The 15,770-nt window shown below is 43.5% G+C and overlaps 1 protein-coding gene across 1 annotated transcript in view; it reads left to right on the top strand.

Annotated features, from left to right (window-relative positions):
- BEAN1 (brain expressed associated with NEDD4 1) overlaps nt 1-15,770 on the top strand; it is a 57,475-nt gene continuing 41,705 nt past the window's right edge. Inside the window, 2 exon segments of the mRNA XM_032121998.1 lie at nt 1-60; nt 1,740-1,814. Of these exon segments, the coding sequence (XP_031977889.1) occupies nt 30-60; nt 1,740-1,814 (106 nt within the window). The 5' untranslated portion in view covers nt 1-29.

A 15,770-nucleotide genomic window follows, 5' to 3' on the forward strand; every position in this document is an offset into this window, starting at 1 on the left:
CGGCCCCCGGGGAGCCGCGGCGGGGGCGGATGGAGACAGCGGGCACGGCGGCGGGCTGGGGTAAGGCAGGGCAGGGCAGGGCGGGATGGGGGAAGGCAGGAGCTGAGCCGCGATGGGGGAAGGCAGGGGCTGAGCCGGGATGGGGAAAGGCAGCGGCTGGGGGAAGGCAGGGGCTGGGACTGAGCCGGGCTGGGGTAAGGCAGCGGCTGAACGGGGCTGGGGACGGGCAGGGGGCTGGGGCAAGGCGGGAGCTGACCCGGGCTGAGGGAAGGCAGGGGCTGCACCGGGCTGAGGGGGAGGCAGGGGCTGAGATGGGTTAGGGCAGAGGCTGGGGAAAGGCAGAGGCTGAACCGAGCCGGGAAAAGGCAAGAGCTGAGCCGAGCCGGGGTAAGGAAGGGGCTGAACGGAGCCGGGTAAGGCAGGGGCCAAGCTGGGGAAAGGCGTGAGCCGTGCCGGGGTAAAAGGCAGGGGCCGAGCCGTGCCGGGGCAAAGCAGGAGCCGTGCGGGGTGAGGCAGGCTCTGAGGGGCCGATCTGAGCCGGGTGAGGCTGTCAGGAGCCGTGCCGGGGTAAAGCAGGAGCCGTGCGGGGTGAGGCTGGCAGGAGCCGTGCCGGGGTAAAGCAGGAGCCGTGCGGGGTGAGGCTGGCAGGAGCCGTGCCGGGTGAGACAGGCTCTGAGGGGCCGATCCGAGCCAGGTGAGGCAGGAGCCGTGCCGGGTGAGACAGGCTCTGAGGGGCCGATCCGAGCCGGGTGAGGCAGGAGCCGTGCCGGGTGAGACAGGCTCTGAGGGGCCGATCCGAGCCGGGTGAGGCAGGAGCCGTGCCGGGTGAGACAGGCTCTGAGGGGCCGATCCGAGCCGGGTGAGGCAGGAGCCGTGCCGGGTGAGACAGGCTCTGAGGGGCCGCTCCCAGCCGGGGCGGGCTCTGAGGGGCCGCGGGAGCCGCGCGTGTTCCCGCCCTGCCGCGGGTGCGGGGGTCCCACAGCCCGAAGGACCCTGCCCGAAACTTTGTGTTGGCCGGGCCCCCTCCCGAAAAGGGAGAAGCCCCTTCCCGGCCGTGCCCGCGGTGGGAGCGCAGAGGGCAGGGCAGGGCAGCGCCGAGACCCCGAGCAAAGGCTGTGACACAGCGAGCGCCTTTCGGGAATCAGGCTTTAAATCCGTCTGCAGTCGCAAATGAGCCCAACTTTCAAGAAATCTAAAGATTTGGTTATTTAGGACACGTTCTACTCGTGTGCATTGTGTTGCCTGTAAATATAAACCTTTGAAGAGCAAGTTATAAATATTAAAGCCTAAGTGCATAGGGGGAGTATGTGTATCAAATTTTAGACTAAATTTATGCCAACCCAGTTTGGCACACGCACGCCTGATGCATTCAAGCTGCACTCAAACAAATCAGGGAAGTTATTTGGTTTTACAATGGTAGGTGCCTGTTTTCAGAGACTGGTGAATGACTTAACAATAATTAGCATATTTATATAACACGTTGGTTATACGTGGGGTTTGGAATTTAAGAGGCATTAATATAATTTCCTGAGCAGGAGGGATTCCTGGAAATATGAAGCAATGGCTTGTTTGGCGTTTCCCCCCCACATACGAGCTACATCTGTGTGTGCACTCAGGGTCTGAGATGTGCAATCCTGCCCAGAGAGCAGGTGAACTCAATGTGTCTTCTACTCACATCTGGTACAAAACAAAAGCAAACTGCTATTAAGGACCTTTCTCTTAATTTTCCCCTTTTTTAGTTATTTTCTTCCATCTTCCTCTCATCTCTGGAAGCTCCATCAGTATTGGAATAGGCAGCAATTATTCCAATCTCCGTAAGTAATCTCTTTTTCTTTTTTTTTTAAACTGCATTATTGGCATGCTTTGCAGTCATGTACAGCTGCAGGAATATTATATTTAAAGTTCTCTAGCAGATAAACATCAATCCATTAAAAAGCAAATAGCTTCCTGACTGAGAAAAAACTGAGTTAACAGAAATGTTCTTAACCTTGTCATCTTTAGACAGACAAAACTCACAGAAATTACAGAATTGTCTGAACTAGAGGGGCATAAAATTTAGTGGCAGGTACAAATACTTCAATATTTTATCTTTACAAAAAAAATCCTCTTTTTCAGCATTTTCTGCCACAACAGCAAACTAGCAAACTGACAAATGAAGCACACTGACATCAGTCAAAATTTATAACATTTTGGCACTATTTAGTGAAACAAATGTTGCTAAAAATTACTTCCAGTCATTGAAATAAAACAATTCCTGACATTTGACTTCCTTCTGCTCTCCTTTTTATGACTGGCTTTTGTAATCATTACATGAAGTTTTTTTGAAAAAGGAATACAGCATTATAGGAGCCAATTATCCTTGTGTCACTGGTCTTATTTTGGCAGAAAACCATGTGCATGCAGGGAAGCAGGGCAGCACGTCCAGTGTCTTGGATGGAAGAATGCATAATGATAAAAATGCACACAAAACAATTAAACCCACCTAGAGCCCTCTTGGAGCAAGGGCTGCAGCTCAAGAAAAGCTGTGCTGAAATGTATCGTTAGACTGTGACTTTGTAACACTGTTCATGCCCATCCTGCCTGAGAAAACGTACAATTAAATGTGAAGTTTAAAGGAAGGACAGACAAGAAGTTCCCTTAATTTACTTTGGAACATACAAGGAGGAACAACAAAGTCATTCACAGACCAGAAATCATACCCTGTTTAATGTTTGCTGTCACAATCTATCGTGAAATTATTAATAGAGTCAGAACAGCTTCTGTCAGCAGTAGGGATTTGTAGGATCTATCACTAAGACAACTTTGGTAACTGGGAGAAGAGTTTGGTTGGTAAAGGTGAAGACAGTGCAAAACCAGGTAAATGCCAAGTGTTGTCTTTCAGATGGCCTGGTAATCCCTTAAACTCCTCCAAAAAAACACATTAAAGTTGGGCTGAAGAGCAACTGCAAAATAAGTAGCCGTTGCCTAATAGATGCCCAACTGGCATCACCCAAATCACAGAAAATACATAATAGCAGCACAAAAATGTTTGCATTGGTACAGCTACATTGGCAGTCTCCTCATTTGTTAGGTGGACTTGGCAAGAAAATCCCTGTGGTGTGCTGGTGTTGCTACAGGTCAATATTGCAAAAAGAATGCTGAGGTTATTTTCCCACAGAAGTGCTGGTTTTACATCATGCACAAAGTGATGTTTCCCAGCACTTCACTGCCGGACAGCTTTGTACTGCATTGGGTTTGGATTGGCAGAGCTCTGTAGTAGAGCAATTGCAGCAAACACTTCAGAGGAGTCTGAGGGGTGCTCTCATTTCCAAGCAGGTGCCTACAGAATTAAGTGGTTTAGACCTTGGCTTTCCTTCGGCCTTAACTGAGTCCAGTTCAGCCACACCTGACATTCTGGCCTTCTCCACAAGGGCTCTCAGCTTTAATTCCTGTAATGCCTAGATTCTGAAATGTTCTGCTGGCAGGAACAGATAATATTAACACAGTACCAGGTGGGCATTAGCCAGAAACCAAACTGTGGCTCATGGGATGCTTTTACAGCGAATGTGGAGAGACCAGAGTTATCTTATCCCAGGCTCTTTGGAGGTACCACAGGAAGAAGACTCCACAGTGGACTCTTCAGCTCTACAGAACTCATGTAGGCCAGGTACCAGACCTATTTGCTCTCCAAACACTGAATTTCCTAAGCAAGGACAATGGCTCAGGAGCAGGACTGCAGCTCTGCCCATACAGAGTCAGCTGTGCCTGGAGAATCCTGCTCTAGTCCAGGACAAAGGGGAAAAGTCACACGAACAAAGTCTAGGCAGGAGAATAGTCAGGGATGGAGCCAAGTGACTTCAACCACAGAGAGCCAAGGCGGGCTGACAGGGTCAGTGTTTAACAGAACTTCCTAATCAGAAATAGAATTTGTTTTGACTTTGTTGCTGTAGATGTTTCTTTCTGAGAGAAACATTGGATTTTCTTTGCACAGTATTTCTAGGTTTTAGCTGTGTTTGGATGGTTGGTTGGTTTTCAGAATAAAAAGTCAGATTTATCTCTAGAAAATAATGACAATGAGTATAAAGTATTAATAGGCTGTCATGAACCTCAGTCACTGTTTCAAATGCTTAAATGAAGGGGTTCAAAAACTGTCAGAGAAATAAAAAGGCAGAAAAATGGTTCTGTGCAAGCTACCTTCCCTTTCTGCATGTGCCTGCCTCCTCCACCTCCTTCCCAGCACTTCTGAGATTTATCTCTGAGGAAATTGGTTGTAGACACAAGTAAAAGCAAACAAACCAACTGATTATTCAATCAATTATCCAGATTGCCAGTAAATATCATATATTATAAAAAGATAGTTATTTCCAGCTATTTAGTGACTCTAGAGTTATGTATTCAAATACTAAGTATTTGTGATAGTCCCATTCAACTACATCCTTGCTTTTATATCTAAGAGCACAAGGAATGTCCAGAGATATGTAAAATGTTCATTTGCATACATGAATGACAAAAACCAAAGCTTTAAAATATACAGACACCATTTTCAAATCCAGCACTAAGATTTCTTAGAACCTTTAGAGAGCTTACAAACTTATTCTAACTAAACTGAATTCTCTCACCAAATCAAGAAGGAACAGAAGCATTCCAACTGTGGCTCTCTGTGCATGAAAACCCACCTAAGACAGGCACAGGGACACATGTCCCACAGGAGCAAACTGCAGAAAATCCTCGTCCTGGAATCAGTAGAGCCACCTTGAGGCTGCCCCTCAGCGTTTGGCTCGGGGAGAGCAGAAGAGCACAGCTGGCTGCCAGCTGTGCTGCCACTGACTCCAGCACTGAGAGCTGCACCCCGAGACCCCAGGACAGTGAAAGGTTGAATAAACTTCTACTCATAAACAAGGAAATCTTTCTGTACACAGAAAGAATAAAATGCACTCTCCACTGCTGCAGACTTGGCAGTCTGCAGCTCTTGATGGCAAATCCTGTCTTTTTCCCACTCCAAACTCAGCCAGTTTAGTGCAGTTGTCCAGAGGCACAAACACAATTCCCAGTGACAGGGAGCCCATCAGCAGGAACATAACTGCACATCCCTAGGCATGGGTGGAGCCCAGTGCCTCAGTCCAAACCAGGGAAGAAACTGGGTGATTTGGGGTCTGTGCAAGTACCTTCAGGAGTGCTCCTGGCTGTCCCAGATTTGAGACATGCAGAAAGACAGGAGATTGCTTCCAGCTTTGGTGGGAGCTGGTGCCCTGGAGAGGTACAGGATGCCAGGGAGTTGAAGAGACAGCCTCACAGGGCTGCACCAAGACTTGTGCACAGCACAGCAGGACATCCCCTTGCACTTGTAGGATGCCTCAAGAGGTGTCAGTGATCCAAGCACCAACATTCACCAGCCTTCTTCAATCTCTCTTCTCTGTCAAGAATGACAGAAGCAAGGTAGGTCTGTGGTGCCAGACAGTGAGCGAGATGCACTGCAGTTGACCTCTCTTCTCTTAAGTGCACAGCAAAATTTAATCCCCAGATTAATCTGCTCTTTTCTTCCTTCACTCTATTTTTTCCTCCAAGTGTGGATGTTTTCTGAAGGTGCCAAAGAGGTTCCCATCTCCTCTTCCTTAAGGGCATACCCCATATTTCCCTTGAGTTTTCCACAGAGCACTTCATGTTTTAATGACTCCAGCTGAGCAGAAAGGAAGGATATTCAAATACCTCCAGAACCATACCTTGGAATCCTTTGTTCCTCTCCGCTACTGAGTAATATCCAGCATCTTTCTGCCATCAATTTATTTTATGATGGCTTGAAATCATCTGTTACATCAAGAATAATTTCTTCACCTTTTAATTTGTTAGGCTGGAATCTGCACTGGGAAGGGATCCATTTCTCTCCCAGCCTGACAGTTTCTCACCCTCATGTGTGAGGATGTAAGCCAACAACTCCAAGTCATTCATTTCCATTGTACCTACTGATTTAATGCTTTAATTTCAAGCAGCTTCTCCCAACTCACACTTCCCCAATTCAAATAATAGATTAGGAAATAATAGATGCATAGTTCCTATGCACCTGCATTGCAAACACAGAGAGTCTAGTCCAAACCTGCTCCCTAGCAAATAAATAAAATGATGCTTTAGTTTTTGGAGGGCACCTCGTCAAGCTGCTACAAGCAGCCTATCAAGAAACCTCTCAGAGGAGAGTAGGGGGAGGTTTGGTTTCGATCCTGTTTGAGCTGTGTGTTCAAGCACCTAAAAACCCAGCAGATGCCCAGGTACCTTTCTGCAGAGCATCTCTCCAGGAGAGGTGGACTCCTCTGTAAAGCTTCCTTAGTGTCTCTGTCCTCAGATGCTTTGAAAACTTGGCCTCCAGCTCACAGCTGGCAGAAGCAATTCAGCTGGCTTTGACAGCATTTATTCAAACAGGGATTTTAGCTCCAAGACTTAAAACACTTATTACTGGAACTTCCTGAAATACCTCTGACTGCTTTTTTAAAAATGACATTATATGACATTGGGAAGCCTACAGTCCTCAAGAACCTGTGTGAAGATAATTCACTAAACGATCCCATGATCCCTGTCTACTCTTAATGCAAACAGTGCTGTTATAACACTTTGTTTCTGTGGGTTCTTTAATTCTAAGTTTCTTATCTTTTAATTGCTGTTTTTAGTTGCAAGTATGTTAATCCCTCTGTTTCCATCTTTAAAATGAGGATTTGTCTTTCATCAATTGTTTTTTCCTTCATTGGCAAGCAATCTTTTTTAGTTTTATGGTTTAAGGAAAGCAGTTCTATAAGCATCTGATCTTTACAGGTTTTCAGCATCCTAGCTTTATTTTGAATTAGCTGCAAAATTGCTACAAGATTACTTCTACTTAAAAGCCCCAAGTAAAACCGAAGCTTAATCACTCTAGGTTCTGCACAAAATAACTGGCCTTGTCCTTTCAGATTACAAGTATCTAGAACACACAAAAGCTGGGAAGAGGAAAAAAAAGGCCTGTAGAAAAGTTAATTGCTTTAAATTACACAGGAACTTAAGGAGAAAGCCTGGCTCTCCAGGCTCCTGGGTTGGTGTCTGTCCATTACCTGGCACTGACTCTTGCTACAAGACAGGAATACTCTGAATTCAGTTTCTGCTTCCTGAGGACCTGTAACGTTTTTTACGTTTGGATGACAAACACAGGCGGGTCTCCCTTCCACTGGGGAAGGGATTTCTGCAGCAAGGCCTCGGGATTTAGTGATGATTGTTACAAAAGAGATCCCAGATCCTCTTGGGGAGAGAGTAATTGTGAGCTGTTTAGACCCATTTGGAAGACCAGTTCTTACTAGGACCCCCTCATATTGAATTTTGTTTCTAATCCACACTTTGACATCTCTTATTAGCAGAAATCAGTATTTTGGTTATTTGCAAGCTAAACTACCGAGGTACAGACTGGCTGTTTTCACTCTCCAAACACACTCAGCACACAAGTCTTTGGGCCAAACAATTGGCAACAAGTACCAGGCTTTATTAAAGAAGTTGGTCACAGAAAACCCAACACAGAAGACCAGAGTTTGTAGAAATTTGTAGACCAGGTTTCCTTGTTGTCATATCAATGTATTGCCCTGAAACTTGCTCCAAGAGCAGTGGTTACACAGGGTAGCACAGGATCCTCACTCCCTGCTGAGCAGAGAAAAGGTAAAGCCCTGCTGCCTTGACCAGACAATAAAACTCTGAAAGGTAAATTAACTGGGGGTTATTTTATTTTATTTTATTTTATTTTACGACAAGTTGCTGGCTTATTGCAGCAGCCATTTTGACAAGTAGCCCAACAATATCTAGTCACTGGATATTGTAATACCAACTCTGCCTCAGAGACAGATCCAGAGAGGAATGTGAATCCAAAGGGATTTCTGGTTTGGCTTGGAACTTGGTGCTAAGGGAGGAACACACACTCTGCAAAGAGGAGCAAAAAGGAGTAGCTATTTGGGGTGATTTTTGTGCATCATTTGAAGAGTACATCAAACTGCACTAATAATCACTCTCTTCACAGTAAACACATTTGTGGAATCAGATGTTCCTTTAGAAAGAATGTGGGACATTCAATAGTAGCCTGAAAACAGTTCCAATGCATCCTGCTGGGTGCTCTGGCTGTACAGCACATCTCTGAGCAGCAGTCTCAACCAGAAATGCCAAGATGTTTAGGGAGAGCACAAAATCAGAATATCACCAATACTTTTTAATGACACAGATAATTTTAGAAAATACTTTCCTTTTAGAACAGCACAATCCTAAATGGAAACATGAGTGGAAACTGTACTTTTGCCACTTGATCCTATTAATCAATCTGAAAGATATCTAAAATGGAAAAAAAATCCCTAAATTCAGGGCTTTATTTCTGTGTTTCTGATTTAAAAAAGAAAAAAGTTTCTACTGAACGAAGCAAGCTACAAATTGAAAATTTTCCTAAAGTTGGAGACATAAGATCTCCAGCTCCTCAGGAGAGCTGCAGCATCCTGTAGAGGTAAAAACAAGAAGTTTTTCCCAGATTTTCAAATTATGATTCCCAAATACAGCCAAGGGCAACATGGTAAAATGCAGGCATAAAGGTGGTATCAAGGTACTGTGGTAGTATAGAAATGACATCCTGTGTCTGTCCCCTGGTTTAAGTTACTGCACATTCTTTAGTTGCCATCAATGCAAAAGTGCTGAGGAACTGGTGGGCACAAGAAGTCACCAGAGAGATAAGAATCTGTCTTCCTTATATTGTGTTTGGCACAGGTTTCTGTGTCATGCTCATCTAGATCATAGAAGCAGAGCATTAAACATCAGCCCAACGTGTGCCATGAGTGGTTCATTCATTATCACTCAGTGGCTGAGGTGAGAGCTGGGTACCCTTCTCAACAGAGACACAATTCAGGGGTCATGTGGCTAAAAACATTGGTATTACTGACACAGGACAATTAGCTGGAAACTATTACCTTTTATTATTGTATTTTAATGATGCAGATCAGTTTTCAACTTGTGGGTCAGTTTTTTCATCACATTTATATAATACTGCCCCAACCTAAATTTGACATGGCCATTTTGATGTTCCTAAGTTACCAGTTTCCACTTGCTAAATTCATCAAATGTGTGGTGATTTAGAATCCAAACCCTGCCAGGCCTCAGCACCCCATTGCATGGCCCTTGTGGTTGGGAACAGGTGGGTTTAGAACCAGAAAGGGCTTCTCTGAGAGAGGCTTTCTTAGCTCCCTGTCATCCTAGTAAAAATGGGTTTCAAATCAATTTTAATTTTAAAGCATGCTCTGAAGACAAAATATCTTGGCAACATGTACTGGGACAGAAGGATCACCTTGGGAAGTAATACATTTTTCCACAAGTGAAACAATCAGTCTCAAAAGAATTTTCATTGCAAAGAACAGAAAGCACATTATTTGCTCAGTCAGTTTGTGATGCCTCTGTCCCTGCCTAGTGGCTGTGCCTCACTTTCTTCCTCAAAAGAACATTGACATATTTTTAGTCTTCATAGTTTTGGTGATTATTTTACAGCTCCCTTTGAGAACAGATGGAAGATATGTATCATCTGGATTCACAAAACACATAATTTGCGCTTGCTACAGCTGGGAAAGGTTTGCACACCCATTTTTTTAACCATCATTGTACCCCACTGCTTCTCAGTCCAAAGGAAATTGGATCTGCCCATGTACTGTTTTATAGCTTACAATCTTAATGGTTCTCCCTGAGGATAACAAAACATCACTGTGGGTTTCTGGTGTTCTCTTAAAGGCCAGGTCCCAAAGTGACTTCCCCAGTCCACAACTGGCAGAACACAAAGCACAGCATTACCTATGTGACATGAGGTGTTTGGATTTAAGTGACCTTCAAAGTAGAGCCAGAGAAGTGGTGAAAGATAAAACAGGAATTTTATGTTAAAGGAACTGTAGAAAACTTTCATATGTCCAAAAAGCGGAGACATCATAGGCAGTGGTAGAGGAGAATTGTGTTGAACTGGTAAAAACAGGAGCAGTGAACAAGAAAGATACAAAAGGGTGTAAACTGGAGCAAGTTCAGAGGGGTTTAGAATAATTAGGGCCACTTTGAAGTAGAGTAGGAACTAAACAGATTTATGGAATATATGAGATATTACCAGGATCAATTACTCCAATAAATTTCCTAATAATTACTTTTTTCCCTTTGCATCATCTTCCTTTTTTACAATTGCAATGACTGCGCAACCAGTCCAACATCAACAAAAGTTCCTATTTACACAAGGACTACTCTTGACACCATAGAGTATTATTGCTTAGCTTCTGCTTCTATTATTTTTTTAACTCTAAAAAAAAAAAAAACCCAAAACTAACAAAGCCACAAACAAACAACACTCTCAAAAATCCCCACAAACAAACAAAACAACCCACACCCAGACAGGAACTCCCACAGCTTTAATTGCTAGGAATTCCATGCCATTTTACCTCCAGTTGTCTGGGATCCCTGCCAGAAATGCAGAGGCCATTTGGGAGGTACACCACGATTTTCTGAACGTACACAGTGATCTTGGTAGGTGGCAGAGCTGCCAGGTCCAAGTGCCTGAGCTGAGATTTGCTGTGGCAGTGTGTTGTCAATGCTGGTGATGTTTATAAATTGGGGACACTGCCATCTTCCCCTGGAGCAGCTGTGCAGAAGGAGAAATCAGGAGCAATTACCCAAGCTGCAGGATTTTGCAGCTGTGAAGGGTGACAAAAGGTTCCAAATGAAAAATGCTGGAGAGCTAACAAACATCATGTAGCAGCAGTGCCTGTGCTCTGCTGGGTGCCAACCTGTGCCTCTGGGCCTGGATGCTCCAGAGCTCGTGCTCTTCAAGTTGGGCCTGAACTTCTGTTTGCCTCTGTTTGGAAAGTTTTAGATTGCTCACATAAAGTGGCCTGGATACAACCTGAATTCATAATACTCTACTGAAAATTAAAGCTGATTTCCAAAGAATCTTTCTGCACAAAGTTCTTCCTTGCCATACTCAAAAATATTTAATTTGGTCATTAATGAACTATTTTCTGTCTGTTTTACTTCTCTTTCTCCTTAGTGGAAGACTCTACATGTCAGTGCACACTCAGATGCACTTGTCAGACAATCATTTGCTTTTATGTACCATCCAAACAAGATCACTTTCAATAGCACTTCTGTTGAAATGGGAAAAAATGATAATGTATTCTTTGAATAATGTAGGAGGTTTTTACCCCTCTTCTCCTGGAAAATTTTCTGACTTTCTGATCTCCATAATTTGGTTTGTTCCTTATAGTATGTTAATAGATTTGTATCCTGAGAAACTGGAATATACTTACATGACAAGTTCTTCTTTCAGTGATTTGCTCAGTGGTTTAGATGGTTTGGTAGGACACTGAAACTCCATGGGATATTTTGTATTCTGAAGTTAAAGTGTAAAAAACAACAAAAAATACCCCATATATTTCCTTTCACTGAGCTTCCCCAGCTCCTTTTTTAATTTTGTGTCATGCAGCTGCTGTTTGAATGTTTATGGACGTGAAAAGCCAAAGTGCTGCTGCTGTGGGCAAACCTTCAGAGCTTTTGGCCTGGGAAGGGGTGGCCCTGCTCAGATATGACAAGTGGCACCAGTCCCACCCACACTCCCATTTCTCGTGCAAATTTATTTTGTACAGGTGAATATTAGCATGACCTGAAATTGCTTTTCTGGCTGTTACCATCTCTCCTTTGAGAGGAGGAAATGTCTGATCATTCCTGTCTGTGTGCATAAAGATAAAAGGAACCACAGTGCACTATCAAAGGACAAAATAAAACTACTTTTTTCCCCCCTCTAGGCAGAGAGGAGTGATTCAGTTTTCCACTCAGCCCCCCAAACTCAACAGTAGTCCTGGGATGTGTCTTCCATCATTTAATTGAGGGGCCAGTAAAACATTTGGCCTCAGGCAGAGCTGCAGACCCTACTGGATAGGATTTCATGTCTCTGTAAACCAACCTTGAGTTTATGTCTCCATAAATTCACCCAAGGCTTTATTAAGAGTGTTGAAAAAATCCCTCCCTACTCTGCCAGACTTAGTTCCTACCCTCACCTGTCCGACTGGAAAGGGACCATGACAGAGTTGTACTTACAGCTAAGGTGGTCTTAATCCAGTCCTTCAGGTTCATGCAAGATAACAGATCTCTTTTTCTTCCCATTTAACCATTTTGTGTCTTTGTGGGCAAAGATGGATTGTTTGGGTTTGGATGTTTGAGCAGGTAAGGCAGCCAGAAGGCTCAGAGACACGGTAGCCTTGTGATTTCTCTGGTGTGCTTCCCCTAGACCTCATCTGGCTCAAACCCAATTTCAATGACCAGAACAACAGGACGTGAAGTATTTGTTTCAGTCTGAGACCTTTTCAGGTCTGACAAAGAAGAGACAGTGCATTCATCCAGCTGGGGCTTTCAAAAGCAGCAAGATTGACTTTCAAGAGATGCGTGGCTTTGTTGCTCAGGAAGGAATTGCTTGTTACACAATCATCTATTGTTTCTCTTCCTTTCAGATGAACTGAGCATTCTGCTGAGTAAAAAAGAACCATATTGTGGTGACAGACTCTGCCTTTTACACTGGCTGTGCTGTCACTAGAAGGGGGACTATGGCAGAGTCCACATGTCTTTCAAACTCTGCTCAAATGAGTTACCCTTCACTTTCCTGAATCATGCCACCACATCCTGTGAATGTGAGTCCATCTGCTCACCAACTCAGTGTCTGTAGCAATATGCTGTTCTGAACAACAGGTTTGATCTGGGTTTGCTGTTGCAAGGACATGGGTATTTAGAGGCTTATTTATTCATATGTCTAAATCATTCATACTGGATGCTGAGTTCAAGGACAATGTGTGGTCAGGCAGCAGAGGTAATGGAAGATGTGGTCAAGCTCAGAGTGCATTAAGCTAATGTATTATGAAAGCTACTGCTCTGAAATGCCAGCTGAGGAGAGAGAAGGAAGAAAAAAGCCTAAGAAAGGCAGTTGCCACTGCCAGAAACAATTAGGCACTGGAAGCTCTGCAGAGCAGTGGCTGCTGGCTGGGCCTCTGCATCTGGAAGTGGAATGTGAATAATCAAACCGTCTCACAGCTGACTCAAGTAATGCTTGGCCAGGGGAGAGGGAAGAATTACTGCCAGGTCAGAGCTATCCAGTGTATTTAAAGGAGTCATGGGGTATTTTTTATACAGAGTGCAGATAGTTTTAGCCATTTGTTTTAAAACCAGATTTGTTGCAAAGGAGTTGGAGGTGTTGGAAGATCTCTGATGAACACAAGGGTGCTGCAGTCTCAGCAGCTGCTGTTTACAAGCAAACTTGGAGATGTAACCACCTCAGCTTCTTCAGTTCCTGCTTTGTGCTTGTTATATTTACACGTTAATGTCAAGCTACAGTTTTAACACTGAAACCTTCCTTTTAGCATACCCACTTTGTAACACTAGCAACATCTAAGAGGACAAACTACTTTTAGACCTCTATTCTACACACTACAAATAGCACTGATCACATGCTGTCACTAATTAGAAGAAGTACTTGGAGCCTTGTGGATTTTAGTTACCATGACATTTTACACAGAAGAACATGGCCTCAGTTTTGCAGAAGGACCAGAAGTTACAATGGCAGAGTGGACTGTAAAGACACTTCAGGTAAAAGTGAAAATGAGATTCAGGAGTCAGTCTAGGGCACCCCATCCTCGAATGGGCATGAGATACATGGAGGTAAAACGCAGAGTAAAAACCCTCTGGACATGCAGATTGTGGACACCAGGCCCTCACCACCATCCCAGCTCGGCCCCACCCACTCCCACTATTCCCAGAGCAGTTCCAGCCCTACATAATGCTCTGACAACGGAGCAGCATCCAGGTCAGATCCATGGAGCCCAAAAGATTATGACTCTGTATTGGGAATTCCCAAGGTTTACAGTTAATGTGCATGTGAGGAACATAAGACCTGAATTTAGGCGAGATCTCAGGTTCTTACACTCTGCATTGGTAACCTAATCATCAGAGACTACACCTAGACATAGGGTTGTCATTTTTCCTCTGAGAGAACATATTGGGTGTGGCTGCGGAAGGTTTAATGGGAACGCACCAGTTTGGATGATCTTGCACTTTGCCAAGATCCCATGATAACCTTTAATCAATTTACATTGCCCAGAGAATCTGTTCTTTTCTGCCCTTCTATAAAGGTGTGCATAAAGTAGTGACTGGCAACAATCTCCTTAATATATGTAAATATATTTTTCTCTAAATGCAAAGCTGTCAATTCAGTGCTAATAAAAACCTGCAGCAATGACAGCTGACAAAATAAGAGTCAAGTACTCACAGGTTTGCTCTGAACACGTTACAGTCGTTAAGAGCTCCAAACCAACAGAGCAATTTACAGGAGGGCACAGAACTCAGGAACTGCCTACAGGAAAATTCATTATTTGTCAGTGGAAGGACTGATGATCTTCAGTCTTCACAGACTGACTCTTCACAAGTGAACCTGGGAGCAGAGTGTCACCACTGAGGCACCACCAGCTGTCACCCCACAGACACAGAAAGGGTCCAGACAAAGGGTGCCAAAGCTCCTCTGCAAGACCTGTTAGAGAGCAGCAGCCACAGCAAAGCTCCCCAGAAGGACTGAATTACACCTGGTGCAGCATTTCCTTCAGTGCCAGCCTGCCCAGAGCAGCACTGCTGCCCAGGAATGCAGGACAGATCCAGCTGGAATCCAAGAGCTGCCAGGCAGATTTCCATAGCAGTTGTGTTCACATCAGGAAGTCATCAATGAACATGTGGCTAAATCAGCACATGAAAAAGTACTGGTGTATCAAACCCCCACCTCTGTGACTAATGTATAGGTAACATTATGTAAGGTATATAATTATATAACTAATATATCAGGGATGAGGATATATCTAAATATGTATCATATATATGTATCATGTCTATTACTGTTCTCCTATCTGTGTGCAGGATAGAGGCACTCCACTTGAATCATTCACTGTTCTTATTTCTAACTTTCTGGTTTTGTAACACTGGCATCTAAACATTTATCCCGTAGGGCAGAAAACACCTTGGTTCCTTCAGAATGTGTTTGGTATTCGGTATACTTGGTACACTTGGTTCATCCTAATACATTTTAGGAGATTTAGGACTTCCTGGCAGGATCCAAGCACCTTGTGTTGCCTGCCGAGGCAACAGTCATTTAAAGTACTACATCCTTGAGCCATAAAGCATGAATGAAAATACCTGACTTTTACATGTTAGTTACCATTATTCTTTCTCATCTTAAATTTGTTTGATTCACTTTACAGTTAATGGCATCTTGATTTAGAAATTTAATTTTCTTTTTATTTTGGCCAAGAAAAACTTAATCTACTTCATATGAAACCCGTAAATAATAAAAACAGGTACCAAGAAGGGAATATAGTTCCCTTTATAGCATGTTTTTCTGTTAAATAATTATTAATAGACACTTTTAAAGCTTGTGTCAATCATATCACTTATCCATTAGACGTGTGTCCTTGGACAATTTCTCATGCTGCTTAATGACACTGATTAAAAATGCAAGTAGATTTATCACATAGGATTTCTGTTTATTTATTTAGAGGCTTTCAGCGATATGGGGATTGCCACCTTTTTTTAATTGAAAAGGATTTTATATAGATAAAACAGGAGTAGATAGGGAGGGAGGGAGATGGATAGATAGATAGATAGATAGATGAAATTTACTTTCATATTATTATTTCAACAACCTAAAAATCTTTTGATAAATGGCTTTAAGTGGCTTTAAATTTGTTTTTTAACAACAGGCAAGTGCAGCA

This window comes from Corvus moneduloides, chromosome 12 (assembly GCF_009650955.1).
Source record: "Corvus moneduloides isolate bCorMon1 chromosome 12, bCorMon1.pri, whole genome shotgun sequence".
Classification (NCBI taxonomy): Eukaryota; Metazoa; Chordata; class Aves; order Passeriformes; family Corvidae; genus Corvus; species Corvus moneduloides.